General features: G+C 39.1%; 1 protein-coding gene and 1 pseudogene across 1 annotated transcript in view; both read right to left on the bottom strand.

Moving 5' to 3' along the window:
* Positions 1–20068, bottom strand: part of LOC114043852 (ATP-binding cassette sub-family A member 3-like) — a 146166-nt gene that overhangs the window by 55771 nt on the left and 70327 nt on the right. Inside the window, 4 exon segments of the mRNA XM_027863075.1 lie at positions 1135–1285; positions 1949–2159; positions 2591–2746; positions 2978–3132. Coding sequence (XP_027718876.1) covers positions 1135–1285; positions 1949–2159; positions 2591–2746; positions 2978–3132 — 673 coding nt within the window.
* On the bottom strand, positions 13611–14443 carry LOC114043923 (annotated as a pseudogene).

Genomic DNA, 20068 nt, shown 5'->3' with positions numbered 1-20068 from the left:
TATATATATATATATATATATAAATACACACACATACACACACACACAGAAGGCACAAAGTGAGTTGAATATGAAGGGATGGTATCTAAAAAATAAAATTAAGGGGTGAGAGAGGATTGCACAGGAAGAAGGAGAAAGGGAGAGGTAAAATGGGTTAAACTATCTCACATAAAAGAGGAAAGAAAAAGCTTTTACCATGGAGGGAAAGAGGAGGGAGGTGAGAGGGAACGAATGAATCTTACTCTCATTGGATTTGGCTTAAGGAGGGAATAATATATACACTCAACTGAGTATGGAAATCTGTCTTACCACAGAAAAATGGAGGGGAAGGGAATAAGAGAAGGGAGGATGATAGAAGGGAAGGCAGATTGAGGGAGGGAATAATCAGAAGCAAACACTTTTGAGGAGGGACAGGGTCAAAGGAGAGAATAGAACAAATGGGGGGTAGGACAGGATGAAGAGAAATATAGTTAGTTTTTTCACAACGTGGCTGTCATGGAAGTGTTTTGCATGACTGTATCAAGTTGTTTGCCTTCTCAATGAGGGTGGGTGGGCAGGGAGGAAGAAAGAGAATTTGGAACCCAAAGTTTTAAAGACAAATGTTAAAAATTGTTTTTACATGCAACTGGGAAATAACATATACAGGCAATGGGGTACAGAAATCTAATCTGCCCTACAGGAAAATAGAAGGGGGAGTGATAAGAGAAGGGAGGAGTGACAGAAGGAAGAACAGATCAGGAGACGGTGTATTCAGAATGCATGCCATCTCGGGGAGGGGGGAGGGGAGAGATGGGGAGAAAATATGGAACTCAAGATCTTTTGGAAGTGAATGTTGAAAACTAAAAATAAATAAATAAAATTTTAAAAAGAAAAAAGAAGCAAACAGGAAAAAAAGAACATTGATGAAACACTAAAAATACACAAAAGAAAGCATAAAAAATTTTAGAAGACGACAGAGAAAAACAAAGAAATGGTGACTCTACTGTGTTAAATTTAATACATACTAATACATTACTAAAGAAAGCTGTATGTAATAGAGATATGTAATTTTATATGTAATCCCATCAATTTAATAATAAATAAAATTTAAAAAAGAAAAAAATCTTATCAGCCCAATTCCCTCTGAGGCCTTACTTGTATGAACTCTCTTTAGGCAAGATAAATGATAAATCAGCCCCAACATTACTTTCCAATGTGGCGGTTGGTACATGATAAAAAATCAGACGGGAAATTTCCTCAGTGTTACATGCAGGTCCCTTTACTATGACCATGTGGTATCCTGCACCTGAAAGAAAACATAAAGCAGTTTTGTTTTTCACATTTCCCTTTCTAGGTTACATTTGACTTTCAGTTGTTTCAACTGGACCACTTTTATGAGAATGAGGGGACAGAAAGTCAAATATAAGGAGGTTATCAGGGAACACTCTCAACACTGCTCCAGAGAGTCTTTGCTAGGGAATAATGAAAATTATGAATGGAATAAAAATTTATTTTCTCAGGGCACTTTTGCTTAGAAAATCTTTTCAATTGATACTACGGACAATAAGGGTCGGATTAGATAGGGATTTCTTATTTATGAAAATTAGCATAATAAAAAAGTTCCACAAAAGGGAGAAGATTCTCACAAGTATTCAACCAATTTAATTAAGGAAACATTACTAACCAGAAATAGTGAATGTCACAGTATATAATAAAGACTTAGAGGGAAAATAATGCAACACTATCATCTTATGTATTCTCTCTGGTATTTGTGTAAATAACTTTCATATTTCTTATCCAGATCCAGGAATCTAACTCCAAAGCAAGTAGAGGTACTAAATTTAGTGGATGGATGTTTAGGATATGGTGTGAAAGGGAACAGCAAAGAATTTCCCTCACCATAACCAGAGTGAAGCACATGGGGAGTGAAAAATAAAATTGTCCAATTTTTCTCCTTTGCCTCCCTTACCATATTTATGTTTGAGAAAAAGTGAAGAGCCACAACACTGCAATTCCCCTTTGGCCATGATGGCAATGCGGTCCCCCAATAGGTCAGCCTCATCCATAAAGTGAGTGGTCAGCATGATTGTTCGCTTATTTTTCTGCTGCTGAAGGAGAGCCCAGGTAGCCCGCCGAGAGATTGGATCCATGCCAGATGTTGGTTCATCCAACATCAGTACCTACCAACCCAAAGGAACAGTCCCATAATTAGTAAAATAATAGTTCAATGATATTTTATTACTTACCAAGCCGAGGGGAGTGGGGAAGCCCTGCTTCCTCCTCTACACAAGTATACCATGTTGGTCCGTGGGAGTAAAATGAGTTCCCTGGGGAGCATCCTAAGTTTCATTCAGACATAAGAGGAGTTCTACCACATTGTGCCTGCTTTACATTTATTTTTCTAGGTAAGCTGAAAGCCCAGGATAGAGTTTAGCTAGAGAACTTTGATCCCCATAAACTTATGGGGACCCTATACTAATCAGATTATTGACATGCCTGTCCACTGAGCATGCTGTGGGAGGTCCCTTTTAGAGAATCAAGCCAATATGACCTTACTTGGTTTTTCTAGTTAGACTGTAACAAGGAACTTGACCTTGACTTTTTACTATACCTTGGAGTCTGCAATGAGTGCGATGCCAATAGAAACCTTGCGTTTCATTCCCCTACTCAATGACTTTGAAAGAGTATGGCGTTTATTTTCCATCTCAAGAATGCCCAAGATATGACTGACTTCCTCTGAGCACTTTTTCTTAGGCAATCCTTTTAGCTAAGAAACCAAGAAGAAGAAGACTGGTTAGAAAGAGGCTCTTAATAAGGAAAATACCTGAATTTTTTTTGCCTGGAAAAATCTGAATCTAGAAACAGATTAAAGAGTAAGAAGAAGCTAGGATTCCTTCCTGCCTCTTCTTACCTAACTCTCAATTCTTTAGAAAATGTTCTGAGGATAGGATATCAAGTACTTGAATGGAAATATAAAAAACGGTTCTCTTAAGCTCACCTGAGCATAAAAAAAAAGGTGCTCGGAAACTGTCATTTTATCATATAAGACATCATACTGGGGACATATACCTAGACTCTTCCGAATATGAACCATACTCCGTGAAATCTCATACCCACTGATGTATGCTCGTCCACTTGTAGAAGGAAAGAGACCTAGAAGAAGATACATAGAAACTTAATTTCATTAACAGGAACATCAATTCATTCTCCATCGGCATCTGGTTTAGAGTCCCTGTTCTGGTTAATTCACAAATTAACTTCATCCCACTACCACAATATCATTAGAAGAAAGATTTTGTATAAAACACTAAAGTAGGACTTGTAATAGAAAGGGTAGACAAATTCCTTTCTTAAGCAGTTAATTAGCCACAAACATTTATTAAGCACTATACATAGGTATTAAGTACTGAGGATACAAAGAAATGCAAAAGCGAAATGAAACAAACCAGTGTCTGGCCTCAAGGAGCTCACATTCTAATGGAAGAGACATCATGCAAACAACAATATCCAAATAAGATGTATATAGGCTAAAAACTGGAGGTAATCTCAGAGAGAAAAGAGTTAACATTAAAGGGTACAGAGAAAGGCTTCTTAAAGGAGGGATTTTAGCCATAACTTTAGCCAGGGAAGCCAAGAGGCATAGATGATGAGGTGGAAAAATACTGGTGTGGGGGACATTCAGAGAAGAGGCACAAAGTCAGGAGATGAAGTATCTTGTGCAAACAACATCCAGGAGGCCAGTGTCACAGTATCATAAAGCAAAGGGAAAGAGAGTAAAGTGTAGGACTAGAAAGGTAGGAAGGGATCTGGTTATGGTGGGCTTTATTTTTTTGTGTGTGTGAGGCAATCGGAGTTAAGTGACGTGCCCAAGGTCACACAGCTAGTATGTGTCAAGTGTTTGGTCTGAGGCTGGATTTGAACTCAGGTCCTCCTGACTTCAGGGCCAGTGCTCTATCCATTGTGCCACCTAGCTGCCCCCTATAGTGGACTTTAAAAGCCAGCAGATTTTATATTTGATCGTGGGAATAATAGGGAAACTAAGTTTATTGGTGAGGGAAGTGGAGGAGGTGACATGATCAGATCTGTGCTTTAAGAAAATCAAGCTGAGCTTCTACTTCTAGGAGCCAAGATGGCGGAGTAAGAAGTAAGTCATTCTTACTCTCCGTTATTAACCTAGGAAAGCCCAGAAAATATTACCCCAGGAAAAACCCTGGAACAGCTGAACCAGAAGAAAGATGGGGTGTAGCAGTCGAGTGGCCCAGGTACCTTGAGAGATTAATGATTTTATTCTCTTGGTCTGTCTTTATTCCTTTAGTTTCCTTTTTCTTGTTGTTACTTCTAGCATTTCTAGAACTGTATCAAATAACAGTGAAGAAAGTGGACATATTTGCATCCTTGTTTCATGTCAATATTTACTGGAAAATGTTTTAGTGTATCCCCATTGCAAAGAATGGTTGCTTTTGGTTTTAGGTAAGATACTTTTTATATCTGAAACAAAGGCCCTTTTATGCCCATATTTTGTAGGGTTTTTAGCATTAAAGAGTATTATACTTTGTCACAAGTCTTTTTTGTATCGATTGAGAAATGATCATGTGGTTTTAGATGTTTTGGTTTTTAATTATGTTGATTGTTTTCCTAATGTTAAGCCATTCTTGCATCCCTGACAGAAATCCCACTTGGTCATAAGGAATGGTTTTTTAGCTAAATTGCTGCAATCAAATTGATAAGATTTGTTTAAAAAATTTTTATGTTGGCGGAGCCAAGATGGCAGAGGGAAAGAAGTGACTGTCTTGAGCTCTCTCCCCAAACCCTCCAAATGCCTAAAACATGGCTCTAAACAAATTCTAAAGCAGCAGAACCCACAAAAACACGGAGTGAAACAAATTTCCAGCCAAAGACAGCCTGGATGGTTGATCAGAAAGGTATATCGTGCCGGACAGGGAGAGGAACGCAGTTTGGTGTGGGCGTGCAGGCTGCAGCAAACCTGGAGCAGGCCTCAGAGGACTGAATCGCGGGCAGCTGTGGTGGTTTCCAGACTTCTCAACCCCTGAATGCCAAAGACAACTTAGAAGGTCAGTGGGAAAAGTCTGTGACTAGGTGAGAGAGGAGCTAGGTCTCAGCTGCAAGTCTCGTGCATGGCCCGGGGCCACGGCTTTTATCTGAGGTTGAATCAAGTGGTTGATCAGAGGGGGATTGCAGGGATCTCTTTGCCAGTGCTGAGGCAGGAATCTCTTGCTTTACCGGTGCTTGGATCTGGGTCACAGTTCTGAGGGGCAGTCCTGGGGCGAGGAGAAGCACTGGTGAGGTGGAGCTTGTTGTGGTGGTGGAGAGAAAACACCTCGCCCCTTATCATAGGACCTTGGAAGAACTGAAAATTTACAGGTCCCTAGAAGTACCTCTGAAAACAGCTGTACAAACCCCCGAAGCTTGGGACAGTACACTCTTCACATTGGAAGCAGACTTTTACCTTAACAAAGAGTTTAAAACTCAAGTAATTGGCCGGGATCATGAGTAAGCAGCACAAAAAGAGTCAGACTATATTATCTTACTTTGGTGACAAAGAAGATCAAAACATACAACCAGAAGAAGACAACAAAGCCAAAGCTCCTACATCCAAACCCTTCAAGAAAAATATGAATCAGTTCCAGGACTTGGAAGAGCTCAAAAGGGATTTTGAGAAGCAAGTAAGAGAAGTAGAGGAAAAACTGAGAGTGATGCAAGAAAATCATGAAAAACAAGTCAACAGCTTGCTAAAGGAGACCCAAAAAAATACTGAAGAAAATAACACCTTAAAAAATAGCCTAACCCAAATGGCAAAAGAGGTCCAAAAAGCCAATGAGGAGAAGAATGCCCTAAAAAGCAAAATTGGACAAATGGAAAAGGAAGTCCAAAAGATTGCTGAAGAAAATACTTCCTTAAAAATTAGAATAGAGCAATTGGAAGCTAGTGACTTTATGAGAAATCAAGACACTGTAAAACAAATCCAAAAGAATGAAAAATTAGAAAACAATGTGAAATATCTCATTGGAAAAACAACTGACCTGGAAAATAGATCCAGGAGAGAGAATTTAAAAATTATTGGACTATCTGAAAGCCATGATCAAAAAAAGAGCCTAGACATCATCTTTCAAGAAATGATCAAGGAAAACTGCCCTGATATTTTAGAACCAGAGGGCAAAATAGAAATGGAAAGAATCCACCAATCTCCTCCTGAAAGAGATCCCCAAAGGAAAACTCCTAGGAATATTGTGGCCAAATTCCAGAGTTCCCAGGTCAAGGAGAAAATATTACAAGCAGCCAGAAAGAAACAATTCAAGTATTGTGGAAACACAATCAGGATAACACAAGATTTAGCTGCTTCTGCATTAAGGGACCGCAGGGCATGGAATATAATATTTCGGAGGGCAAAGGAGATAGGATTACAACCAAGAATCACCTACCCAGCAAAACTGAGTACAATCCTTCAGGGGAAAAAATAGTCATTCAGTGAAATAGAGGACTTTCAAGCATTCTTGATGAAAAGACCAGAGTTGGATAGAAAATTTGATTTTCAAATACAAGACTCGAGTGGAACATGAAGAGGTAAACAGGAAAGAGAAATCATAAGAGACTTATTAAGGTTGAACTGTTTACATTCCTGCATGGAAAGATGATATTTGTAACTCATGAGACCTTTGTCAGTATTAGGGTAGTTGGAGGGGAAAAAATTATATGTATGTATATACAGATATAGATAGATAGAGGGCACAGGGTGAGTTGAAAATGAAAGGGTCATATCTGGAGAATGAAATTAAGGGGTGAGAGAGGAATATACTAGGAGAAGGAGAAAGGGAGAGGTAGAACAGGGTAAATTATCCCACAAAAAAAAAATCCAAACAGAAAAGAAAAGAAAAGGCTCTTACAGTGGAGGGGAAATGGGGGAAGGTGAGAGGGAATGAGTGAATCTTATTCTCATAGGATTTGACTTAAGGAGGGAGTAACATACACACTCAAATGGGTGTAGAAATCTGTCTTACCCTACAGGAAAATAGGGGGAGAAGGGGACAAGAGAGTAGGAGAATGATAGAGAGGAGGGCAGATTGGGAAAGGGAGTAATCAGAAGCAAATACTTCTGAGGAGGGTCAGGGTCAAAAGAAAGAATAGAATAAATGGGTGGGCGGGGTAGGATTAAGGGAAATAGAGTTAGTTTTTCACAGCATGTCTACTATGGAAGTGTTTTGCATAACTGTACACATATAACCTATATTTAGTTGCTTGCCTTATCAATGAGGGTGGGTGGTGAGGGAGGAAGGGAGAAAATTTGGAACCCAAAGTTTTAAAAACACATGTTTAAAAAAAATGTTTTCACATGCAACTGGGAAATAAATACAGGAAATGGGGTACAGAAATCCATCCTGTCCTACAGGAAAATTGAAGGGGAAAGGGATAAGAGAAGGGGGGGGAGAGATAGAAGGGAAGGCAGACTAGGGGAAGGGGTATTTAGAATGCATGCCATCTTGGGGTGGGGGGAGGGGTGAGATGGGGTGAAAATTGGAACTCAAAATCTTGTGGAAGTAAATGTTGAAAACAAAAAATAAATAAAAATTAAGTTTGTTGGGAAAAAATTTTATGTTAATATTTATTAATGATATAGGTCTATGATTTTCCTTCTATGTTCTATCTTTCCCTGGTTTAGGTATGAAGATTCTATCTCATAAAAGGATTCTGGTGGAGTGCTTTCTCAATTTTTGAAGTATGGGCACTACGTATTCTTTAAAAGTTTGATAGGACTCTCTCATGAATCCATCAGGACTAGGGAGTATCTTTTTCCTTTCAAAGATCCTTTACAGCTAGATCTATCTCTTTCTGAGACTAATTTAACCCTTCTTTCTGTTGATCTGATAGTTTGTGTATTTTATATTTTTGAAGGTATGTCTCTTTTGTTTTCTATTTTTTAAAGCTTATAACTGTGCATGATAGGTTCTAATCATTTTTATTATTTCTTCTGGTTTTAGTGCAATTTCAACTTGCTCACTTGCTATTTTATTTATTTGACTTTCTGTTCTCTTTTTAATCAGATTAGCTAAGGATTTATCAATTAGTTTTTTCAAAGAACTAGCTTTTAGTTTTATCATTTCTATGGGAGTTTCTTGGTTTTCAATTTTTTTATTTCCCCTTTAATTTTTAATATCTCTTCTTTTGTGCTTATTTTAGATTTATTTATTGGGTTTCTAATTTTTCAAATTGTGAAAAACCTATTAAATTTCATGGAATCAAAATCATCCATTTTATCTCCTATGATCCATTCTATCTCTTGTTTGATCGTAAACTCTTCCCTCATCTGTAGCTCTCATAGGTAAAATTTTCTATGCTCTCTTAATTTTCCTATGATATCGTCCTTTATGTCTATATCATGACCCCATACTGACCTTATCTTGGCATATGGTATGAAACATTGGTCTGTGCCTAGTTTCAGCCAGACTGCTTTCCAGTTTTCCTAGCAGTTTTTTTTCCTCCCAATAGTGAGTTCTGGTTCCCAAAGTTTAGATCTTTGGCTTTATTAAGCACTAGATTATTATGGCCATTCATTACTGTATATTGTGTACCTAAATGTATTCCACTGATCTACCATTCTATTCCTTAGCCAGTACTAGATTGTTTTGATGATTATAACTTTGTAATAAAGTTTGAAATTTGATACTGTTGAGATACATTCCTTCACTTTGTTTTCATTGTTTTCCTTTATATTTTAACCTTTTGCTCTTCCAAATGAATTTTGTTATGATTTTTTCTAATTCTACAAAATAACTCTAATAGTTTGATTGGCATGGCACTAAATAAGTAAATTAAATAGAATTGTCATTTTGATTATATTGACTCTCCTTTGACTTTCAGGATTTCTATTTTGGTGGTTAATTGGGGATTTAAAAATTGTTCTTTTTCTAGTTTTAGTTGCATGCCCAATTCATTGATCTGCTTCTTTCTCTTTTTTATTGATTTAAGAGATTAGAAACATAAAGTTTCCTCTAAGTACTGCTTTGGCTGCATTCCACAAATTTTGGTATGTATCTCATTGTTGTCATTGTCTTTAATGAAATTGTTGATTATTTCTATGATTTGTCCTCTGACCCACTTCATTCTTTAGGATTAGATTATTCAGTTTCCAATTACTTTTTAATCTATACTTCTAAGGCCCTTTATTGAATGTATTTTTATTGGTGCATTTAATATTTTTGCTTTTCTGCATTTGTTTGTGAAGTTTTTATGCCCTAATAAATGTTAGATTTTTTGTGAAGGTTCCAGGTACCACTGAGAAAATGTATACTCCTAAAAAAAAAGTACACTCTTTTCTACTCCCATTCAATTTTTGCCATAGATCTATCACATCTAACTTTCCTAAAACTCTATTCATCTCCTTAACTTTGCTATTTATTTTATGGTTAGATTTATCTACCATTTTCTCCTGCAATTCATTTAACTTTTCCTTTAAAAATCTGGATACTGTGACATTTAGTGTGTATATATTTAGTATTGACATCACTTCATTGTCTATGATACCTTTTAAAATGTTAAAAATTATCTCCTTCAATTAGTTCTAATTTTGTTTTTGTTTTGTCTGAGATCATGACTGCTACCTCTGTCTTTTTTGCTGTAGCTGAAGCATAATAGATTTGGTTCCAGTCCCTTACTCTGTGTTTATCTATTTGTTTCAAGTGTGTGAACAACATATTGTTGGGTTCTGGTTTCTAATCCATTCTGCTATCCTCTTCCATTTTATGGGTGAGTTTATCTCATTCACAGTTATGATTACTATGCATTTCCCCTCCATCCTATTTTCTTCTGTTTATCCTCTATTTTTACCCTGTTCCTTCTCAAAAGCCTATTTTGCTTCTGACCACTGCCTCCCTTAATTCACCCTCCCTCTTATCATCCCTCCCCCCTTTCTCTTATCCCCTTCTGCTCCTACTTCCCTGTTGGGTAAGAAAGACTTCTATAACCAACTGAATATAAACATGTGTATATGCACAAACATATATAGTCCTTCCTATATGAACCAGTTCAGATGAGTTAGGTACAAGTGTTGCTAAGTTCTAACACTCATTTTCCTCTCCACAGCAAATACTCTTTATTGTATACCTTTTTATGAGATAATCTCTCCCGTTCTTCCTTTCCTTTCCCTTCTCCTAATTCATTCCTCTTTCTCACCTTTCCATTTTTTTGAGACAATCCCAATATAGTTGACTCATACATGTGCTGTCTATGTAAACTCCTAACTGCCCTAATAGTGACAAAATTCTTTGAAGATTTTATATATATATATATGTAATATATACGTATATAAAATCTTCCCAATTAGTAATGTCAAAAGTTTTACCTTATTAAGTCTCTTATGATTTCTCTTTCATGTTTACCTTTTTATACTTCTCTTGAGGCTTTTGTTTGAATGTCAGAATGTCTATTAACCTCTGGGCTTTCATCAGGAATGCTTAAAAATAATCTATTTCATTAAATGACTATTTTTCCTCCTGAAGGATTATATTCAGCTTCACTGAGTAGGTTATTCTTGGTTGCAATCCTACTTCCTTTGCCATCCAGAATATCATATTCCAAGATTAGGGAAATATGAGAGCAATGCAAGACAATTATGAAAAGAAAATTAACATCTTGGTAAAAGAAGCACCAAAAAATGCTGGAAAAAGCCACCTTAAAAAATAGAATTGGCCAAATGGTAAAAAAGATACAAAATCTCACTGAGGAAAAGAACTCAAAAAAGCATAACTGGTTAAATGATAAGTGGTACAAAATTTCATTGATGAAAATAGCTCCTTTGTTGTGGTTGCTGTTAAATATTATGTTATCCTGACTGTGGCTTTATGGTATTAGACTGGTTTTTTTCTGTCTGCTTATAAAATTTTCTCTTTGATCTGTAAGTCTGCAAATTGGATTTTTTTGATCATGGATTTCAGACAGTCCAATAATCCTAAGTTATTGTTCCTCAATCTGTTTTCTGGGTCAGTTATTTTTCTGATGAGATCTTTTCTGTTTTCTTCTATTTTTTCAATCTTTTGACTTTTTAAAAATTGTTTTTTGATGGCTCATGAAGCCATTGGTTTCCACTTGCCCAATTCTAATTTTTAAGGCATTATTTTCTTCAGTGGAGTTTTGTAAATTTTTTTTCATTTGGACAATTTTGCCCTTTTTTTTTTTTTTTTTTGGTAAGGCAACTGGGGTTAAGTGACTTGCCCAGGGTCACTCAGCTACTGTCAAGTGTCTGAGGTCAGATTTGAACTCGGGTCCTCCTGACTACAAGGCTGGAGCTCTATCTACTGCACCACCTAGTTGCCCCGCCAATTTTGCTTTTTAAGGAGCTATTTTCATCAATGAAATTTTGTACCACTTATCATTTAACCAGTTATGCTTTTTTGAGTTCTTTTCTTCAGTGAGATTTTGTATCTTTTTTTACCATTTGGCCAATTCTATTTTTTAAGGTGGGCTTTCTCCAACATTTTTTGGTGCCTCTTTTACCAAGATGTTAATTTTCTTTTTATAATTTTCTTGCATTGCTCTCACATTTCCCTAATCTTTCCTTTACCACTCTTTACTTGATTTTAAAAATAATTTCTTTGTTTTCAATCTCTTTCTTTTTATCTCTTCCAGGAATTTTTGTTGGGCTTGTGTCCAATTTGCATTTTGTTTTGAGGCTTTGCTTGTAGATGTTCTCTACAACATTCTCATTCTCTTTGTGCCTTGAGCTTCCCTGTCACCACAGTAGCCTTTAATGGTCCTTTTATGTTGTTTGTTTATTTTTTCATCTTTTTTCTTGACTTTAAACTTTTTCTTAGTGTTAGGTTCTGCTCATACAGCATGGGGGGTGGGTAGTAGAGGGTCACTGGCACAAGCTTCAAGCAATTTTTCACCCTGCTGTTTTCACAGCTGGTTTGGGGGTAGAATTGGAAATATCTGTAAGTTTTCAGTGCCTCCAAGGTGATATGATCTGGGGAGAGGTGTGGTCACTGCTCTCTTGGTCTTTACCCAAGTAGGGGTACTGCTCCCTTGCAACCACAAGCACGAGACCTCCTCTCTACTTTGGAACTGCCTCCTAGAACTAGCTTATGGCCAATGGAGTTGCCAAACTGTGTCCAGTTCTGCATCCAGTGACAGCACGGAGGTCCCCCGTAATCTGTTTCTAACCAATCATCCAATCCTCTTACCTTCTCTGGGTGGGAGTTCCCAAAACTGTTGTTGCTACTGCTGCTACTACTCTTGTCTCTAAGGTCCACAGCTGGTGCTGTCTTCCCAGTCCAGCCCCTATTCCAGTGTCAGAGACCTCTCCTTCCAACCTCCCAAGTTATCTTGGGCTGGAAAAATGTCTCACCTTAACTGTTTGTTGCTCTACCACTCCAGAATTCTGATTTTTTATTTAATAGTTATTTAATGGGTTTCATCATTATCATATCTTTTATTTATAACTTATTTAAAGTTGCTTTGAAGGGAATGCTGGGAGAATTTGGCTAAAATGCTCCCTCTACTCTGCCAGCTTGGTCCTACTTCCTATCATTTTGAGAATAATTTTGAAATATGGATACTAACTGTTCTTTTTTTTTTTTTAGGCAATTGGGGTTAAGTGACTTGCCCAGGGTCACACAGCTAGTGTTAAGTGTTTGGTCTGAGGCAACACTTGAACTCAGGTACTCCTACTGACAAAGGACTCATGAGTTACAAATATCATCTTTTCCTGCAGGAATGTAAACAGTTCAAGCTTAATAAGTCTCTTATGATTTCTCTTTCCCGTTTATCTCTTCCATGTTTCACTTGAGTCTCGTATTTGAAGGTCAAATTTTATATTCAGTTCTGGTCTTTTCCTCAGAAATGCTTAAAAGTCCCTTATTTCATTGAATGACCATTTTTCCCCCTGAAGGATTATACTCAGTTTTGCTGGGTAGGTGATTCTTGGTTGTAGTCCTATCTCCTTTGCCCTCTGAAATATTATATTCCATGCCCTGTGGTCCCTTAATGTAGAAGCAGCTAAATCTTGTGTTATCCTGATTGTGTTTCCACAATACTTGAATTGTTTTTTTCTGGCTGCTTGCAATTTTTCTCCTTGACCTGGGAATTCTGGAATTTGGCTACAATATTCCTAGGAGTTTTCCTTTGGGGATCTCTTTCAGGAGGTGATCAATGGATTATTTCAATTCCTATTCTGCACTCTGGTTCTAAAATATCAGGGCAGTTTTCCTTGATAATTTCTTGAAAGATGATGTCTAGGCTCTTTTTTGGATCATGGCTTTCAGATAGTCCAATAGTTTTTAAATTTTCTCTCCTGGATCTATTTTCCAGGTCAGTTGTTTTTCCAATGAGATATTTCACATTCTCTTCTATTTTTTTCATTCTTTTGGATTAGTGTTATAGTGCCTCGATTTCTCAAATTGTTTCTAGCTTCCAATTGCTCCATTCTAATTTTTTTTTTAGGGGTCCAAGAGTTTTATTTCTCATCATTATGTGGTGCTGTACAAAAACGCTGGTGAAGCAAGGAAATAAAAGGGTTAGGGAACATAATTTATGTCTGACAGCATTTTACCACACTTTCTCCACGACAGCTTCTACATAACTGTTCTCTTTGAAGGGCAAGGTCTCACAGCCTCAGGCCTCCCTTACTGACACCTGACAAACTCTTGCAGATCTTCCAGAAAGCTGATGTACTCCTGGTCTTCTAAGGCTGTGCTGAGCTCGATCAGTTCATCTGCAAATGTATTGTCCACCCCTTGGTCAGCTAGGAAGTCCATCAAGTGGTCATACAGGGCCCAGTCCAGGGAATCTGTGTTGATCATGTAGCTTGTATCCTTCTAGTCGGATTAGTTGGAGGGCTGAAAGCTAACTTCCTGGATGGAGAAAATGTCACTCTCATCCTCTTCCTCCTGTCCAACCTTGTCCTCTGGATAGTGGCAGTCCAACACAAGGGCCTTCTTGGTATCATCCTTCACAACTTCCACCATGAAGTTTGGGGTTGATGTAAGTTCAGGCTCTTGCTGTTCATGGGCCTTCTGTCCCTCTGGTGGTTCGTCATCAAACGTCGGTGGGATATGGTTGTTAATATTGAATGTGACTGTGATCCTCTCACCAGCTAATCTCTGGACTAACTTGGCTTCTGTCCCTTGCACACCCAATCCCCGGACATCTTGGGGAGGGATTTGGTTTCTGAATTTTCCTCTCTTCTTTAATTTCTTCCATCAGGAATTCGGCAAAGGCCTTGTCGCCCTCGGTGTGGAGCACCCCCGCATGTGCATGAGCACAGGCCCAGGGCACTCTGGAGCTGCTGCAGGAGGTGGGGGCATGCGGGTCCTAGCCCACTGGCGATTCCTACTCCCAGGAGGCTTCCGAAGGTGCGGGTGGCAGTGGCCATGGCGGGGTGCAGTGTTGGGAAGGTGGAGGGGCACAGGGCCTGGGCTGTGGGGTGTACTAGTAGGGGAAGCAGCAGCGGGGCCATGACTGAGACATGTGGAGGGGGCTGAGAGCCTCCATTCTAATTTTTAAGGAAGTATTTTCTTCAGTAAGCTTTTGGACTTCCTTTTCCATTCAGCCAATTTTGCTTTTTAGGGCATTCTTCTCCTCACTGGTTTTTTGGACCTCTTTTGCCATTTGGATTAGGCTATTTTTTAAGGTGTTATTTTCTTCAGTATTTTTTTGGGTGTCCTTTAGCATCACTCTCAGTTTTTCCTCTACTTCTCTTACTTGCTTCTCAAAATCCTTTTTGAGCTCTTCCATGGCCTGGGACCAATTCATATTTTTCTTGGAGGCTTTGGATATAGGAGCTTTGGCTTCATTGTCTTCTTCTGATTGTGTGTTTTGATCTTCTTTGTCACTAACGTAAGATAGTATAGTCAGACTCTTGGAGTTGCTCACTCGTGAGCCCGGCCAATTACTTGAGTTATAAACTCTTTGTTAAGGTAGGGGTCTGTTTCCAGTGTGGAAAATGTACTGTCCCAAGCTTCAGGGGTTTGTACAGCTGTTTTGAGAGATACTTCTAGGTACCTATAAATTTTCATTTCTTCCAAGGTGGTATGATCAAGGGCAAGGTATTCACTCCTTTCCTGGCCTATGCTCTGGTCTATGAGTGACCACAAGCACTCTTTTCTGTTTTGGAACTGTGAGGAGGATTTCCTCTCCACAGCCACTACAAGCTCCACCACACCAGCGCTCCTCCTCGCCCCAGGACCACCACCCAGAACTGTGACCCAGATCCAAGCACATGCAAAGCAAGAGAATCCTGTACCAGCAGAGAGATCCCTGAAATTCCCCTCTGATCAGCTACTTGACTTCCCCTCAGTCTGTGAGCCAGAAGCTCAGGAGGCAGCTGCCGCTCCGGGGCTGAGTTTGGGGCCTGACGCTGGAACCCCACCATGCTTCTCTCTAACCACCACAGAAATAGACTTTTCCCACTGACCTTCTAAGTTGTCTTTGGCGTTCATGGGTTGAGAAGTCTGGCAACTGCCACAGCTGCCTGCGATTCAGTCCTCTGTGGCCTGCTCCAGGGTCGCTGCAGCCTGCACACCCATGCCAAACTGTGTTTCTTTCCCTTCCCGGCATGATATACCTTTCTGATCAACCATCCAGGTTATCTTGGGCTGAAAATTTGTTTCACTCTGTCTTTTTGTGGGTTCTGCTGCTTTAGAATTTGTTTAGAGCCAATTTTTTTATAGGTATTTGGAGGGATTTGGGGAAGAGCTCAAGCAAGTCACTGCTTTTACTTCACCATCTTGGCTCCACCCCCTGAACTTCTTGTTTCTTAATTGAATTGTTAAATTTAACCACTATGGAGCTTAGAGTTTGCATCTTTGGGATTTTTTTTTCTGGAGACAATCTCATGAACTCTTTCCATTGGTATTTCTTTTTGTATGTTCAAAAGTTTTGAGCAGTTCTCTTCTACTATTCCCTTCATCATGGTGTTAAGGATTTTTGCCTTATGTTTTCCTAGGAGACCTATGATCCTTAGGTTGTCTCTACACATCGTTTGAGATCAGTATATTTTGCTTGTATAGTGATCATGTTTCTTTCAATCTTGTGTTTTGCTTTTCTTCTTCTAGATTATCTTTCATTTATGTTTACATTTGTAATATTTGTATTTTCAAACTATTGCTTTCTCTTTTGTTTCTTTAGTGAGGCTTGACATTGCTTTTCAACCATCTCTTTTTAAAAAACAGCTCTTTTTAATCACTCAGGAATGGTGTGTGGTCATTCCATGCTCTCCTCACATTCCAGAGGGTCCTCTGTCTCATCAAGACTTGAATGATTTTCCTTTGTTTTGCAGTATTTAATTATGAATGCCTGAACTCATTTACTAGATCTGGAGGTATATTTTCTTCTGTGGTTACTGTTTTCCCTATTGTTTTATATGTTCATGTTCAAGGCCTTTGAGTTTCTTTATCCTCAAATCTTTGGTAATTTCAGTCTCCTCCCTGCCCCCCTTCACGTTCCAATTCTGTCCGCTCTGTGGTTTTTTTGAGACCTGGATCTCAAAAATGGCACATCCTCCTCCCATGCTGGGTAATTTAAAGTTTACCAGCCTAGGTCTCTGTCCCAACTGACTTTTTGGGTTGTCAGAACTGGCCCAAAATTCGATGCTGCGCTCTTTCCCTCAAACTAGAGTGTTGCACAGCTCTCCCTCATAGCCCCCATACACACAATGTCCTGTCCCAGTGGCTCTCCCTCAATGTCTTAGTTCTTTCATCTGGCACTGGCAGTTTCAAGGTTTGTAGTGCTGGTACTATGGAATTGTGGCCTTCAAAAGGCTTTTTCTCTTCAAGGGCTATAGCCATAGTGACTCTCTGTCATCGCCAAGACACATTTCCCTGGCCTGGAACCAATGTCTCCATAGCACTACAAAGATGGAGGGGGAACTAGGTAGTAGGTATGGGTTTTTTTGTAAGCTTGTGTCATGTCATTGGACCTGCTAGTTAGCCTCACTACCAGTATTGTAGGAGGTGGTAGAAAGGAGCTAAGTGAGCTCAAAGTCAATGAGCTTCAGTTCATGGGGTTTTTTTTTAACCTTTCGGAAGCTGAAGCTCCTAGACCTTGGAGATAGCTGAAGTTGCTTTATCTTTGGGGCATGATTTTTGTTTTTGAGAGGTTTGAGAGGTACTGAGGAATCAGAGAAAATATCATCCTCCCTCTTCTTGTTCACATAATCTGGAATAATAATATAGTATTGAAAAGGAGAACATATAGTAAAATGATCATATTGGGTGGTTCTTTGACATGTTTCCATCCCATCCCCCACAGCTATCACTAAGGGAAGAAATCATTGTAGAGAAACCATTCACCTTCTTTATCATTACAGGAAACCACTGCTGACCAAATGACACCAAAAGTCACATAGAGACAAGTGGAAAGATCGCCTAGACTACTGGTCCTGCTTCTACCACAGTCCTTGCAGATATCATCATATGGAAAAGGGACCAACCATCCCTACCAATTGCAACAAGCAGGGAGGGCAAACCAGCCCATCTTAAACAGTAAGGCACCCTGAAGGAGTGACAAGAGGCAGCAAATACTAGGCAAGTGGAGTCAAACCACTACTAACATCATGATAACCATCTTCTAAGACAGACAACCTAGGGCCCTAAACTAATAGCCTTGGAAATAGTACTTCTAGCCCAGGGCCCTCAGCCATCAGAGGAAACAACACCTACGGAGAGGCAGACTGGCAACTTCTCCAGTAGGTGAAGGCCCAGAAAAGACAAAAAAGTGATAGGGGAAAGATTCAAGATGGAGAAAAAAGGTTTGTCTACAAATAACTGGTAGGTCATTTAAGGGGATACCTGTCAGAGTTTATCTGAATGATAATGCCTATGATGAAGTCTCATTAATATATATATCATGCCCCCTCAGACCAGACACTTGACATTTACTAGCTGTGTGACCCTGGGCACGTCATTTAACCCCAACTGCCTCACAAAAAAAAAATCAATACATACCATGCCTAAGCATTATATGGGGGACCACAATGTAAAATCCTGTCAAAATTCTATATAATAAATTTCTATTAAGAACCCATAAATATTCAATTTTTCCCCAAGCTAGAAAGAAGATTAAATGACTTGTCCAACATCACACTGTAGGCATAAGACGGTTCAGTAAAAACAGTGACTTGCTTGAGTGCTCTCCCAAATTTCTCCAAATACCTGTTGAAAAATTACTCTAAACAAATTCTAAAGTAGCAGAACCACAAAAAGACAGTAAAACAAATTTCCAGACCAAGACAATCTGGATAGTTGATGGGAAAGGTCTGTTGCAAGGGGCTAGGAGAGGAGCACAGCTCAGTGTGGGCTGTGCCAGGAAAGACGGGGCCCTGGCAAACCAAGAGACGGTCTCAGGGGATTGAATCACTTGCAGCTATGGTGGTTTCCAGACCTCTCAAGCCACAAATGCCAAAGACAACTTAGAGAGTCAGTGGGAAAGGTCTAGGTGAGAGAGGAGTGTGGTCCGGCCCCAGCCCTGACGCAGCCCGGGTACGATGGCTGTGGTTACTCTGTTGGCCCAGAGACAGTGGGGGGGATCAAGTGGCTGATCAGAGAGGGATTTCAGGGATCTCTTTGCTGGCACTGAGGCAGGATTCTCTTGCTTTGCCTGTGTTTGGATCTGGGTTGCAGTCCTGGGGCAAGGAGGAGTGCTAGTGTGGTGGAACTTGTGGTAGCAGTGGAGAGGGAATCCTCCTCACAGTTCCAAGGCAGAAAAGAGTGCTTATGGTCACTCATAGACCAGAGCCCAGGCCAGGAAAGGAGTAAACACCTCTCCTTTGATCATACCACTTTGGAAAAGAAGTATCTCTGAAAACAGATGCATAAAACCCCTGACACTTGGGACAGTACACCCTCCACACTAGAAGCAGAGTCCTACCTTAACAAAGAGTTAAAAAGTTAAGTAATTGGCTGGGAACATGAGCAAACATCAGAACAAACTCAGACTACAGAATCTTACTTTGGTGACAAAGAAGATCAAAACATACAACAAGAAGAAGACAACAAAGTCAAAGCTCCTATATCCAAAGCCTCCAAGAAAAATATGAATTGCTCTCAGGCCATGGAAGAGCTCAAAAAGGAATTTGAAAAGTAAATAAGAGAAGTAGACAAAAAACTGGGAAGAGAAATGAGAGGGATGCAAGAAAATCATGAAAAAGAAGTCAACAGCTTGCTAAAGGAGACCCAAAAAAATACTGAAGAAAATAACACCTTAAGAAATACAGTAGACCAAATGGCAAAAGAGGTCCAAAAAGCCAATGAAGAGAAGAATTCTGCTTAAAAAGCAGAATTGGCCAAATGGAAAAGGAAGTCCCAAAGCTAATTGAAGATAATAATTCCTTAAAAATTAGCATGGGGGCAGCTAGGTGGTACAGTGGATAGAGCACCAGCCCTGGAGTCAGGAGGTCCTGAGTTCAAATCCAGACTTAGACATATAACACTCATTCACGGTGTGTTCCTGGGCAAGTCACTTAACCCCAATTGCTTCACCCAAAAAAATTTTAGTATGGAGCAAATGGAAGCTAATGACTCTATAAGAAATCAAGAAATTATAACCAAAATAATGAAAAAAATAGAAGACAACATGAAATATCTCATTGGAAAAGCAAATGACCTAGAAAATAGATCCAGGAGAGATAATTTAAAAATAAATGGACTAGGGGCAGCTAGGCGGCACAGTGGATAGAGCTCTGGCCTTGCAGTCAGGAGGACCTGAGTTCAAATCTAGCTTCAGACACTTGATACTTACTAGCTATGTGACCATGGGCACGTCACTTAATTCCAATTGTCTCACCAAAAAGCAAAAAAAAACCCAAAAAACAAATAAATAAATAAACTACCTGAAAGCCATGATGAAAAAAAAAAGAGCTTAAACATCATCTTTCAAGAAATTATCAAGGTCACACCATAGAAAATGCGAAAGCAGGATTTGAATTCATGTCATCTGATTCTATAGTCAACATTCTTTCTACATTTGATAAACGCTGAAATGGAAACAACCCAATTGATAGAAAGAAGGAGAAGGCATGATCATGTGGTGCTTAGGAACAATTTTCTTTAGATTCTAAAAATGTGAATTCTTGTCCAAAGTTATC

The sequence above is a fragment of the Vombatus ursinus genome, unplaced genomic scaffold, assembly GCF_900497805.2.
Source record: "Vombatus ursinus unplaced genomic scaffold, bare-nosed wombat genome assembly UNPS02014770.1, whole genome shotgun sequence".
Classification (NCBI taxonomy): domain Eukaryota; kingdom Metazoa; phylum Chordata; class Mammalia; order Diprotodontia; family Vombatidae; genus Vombatus; species Vombatus ursinus.
This window is presented reverse-complemented; position numbering and strand designations above follow the sequence as displayed.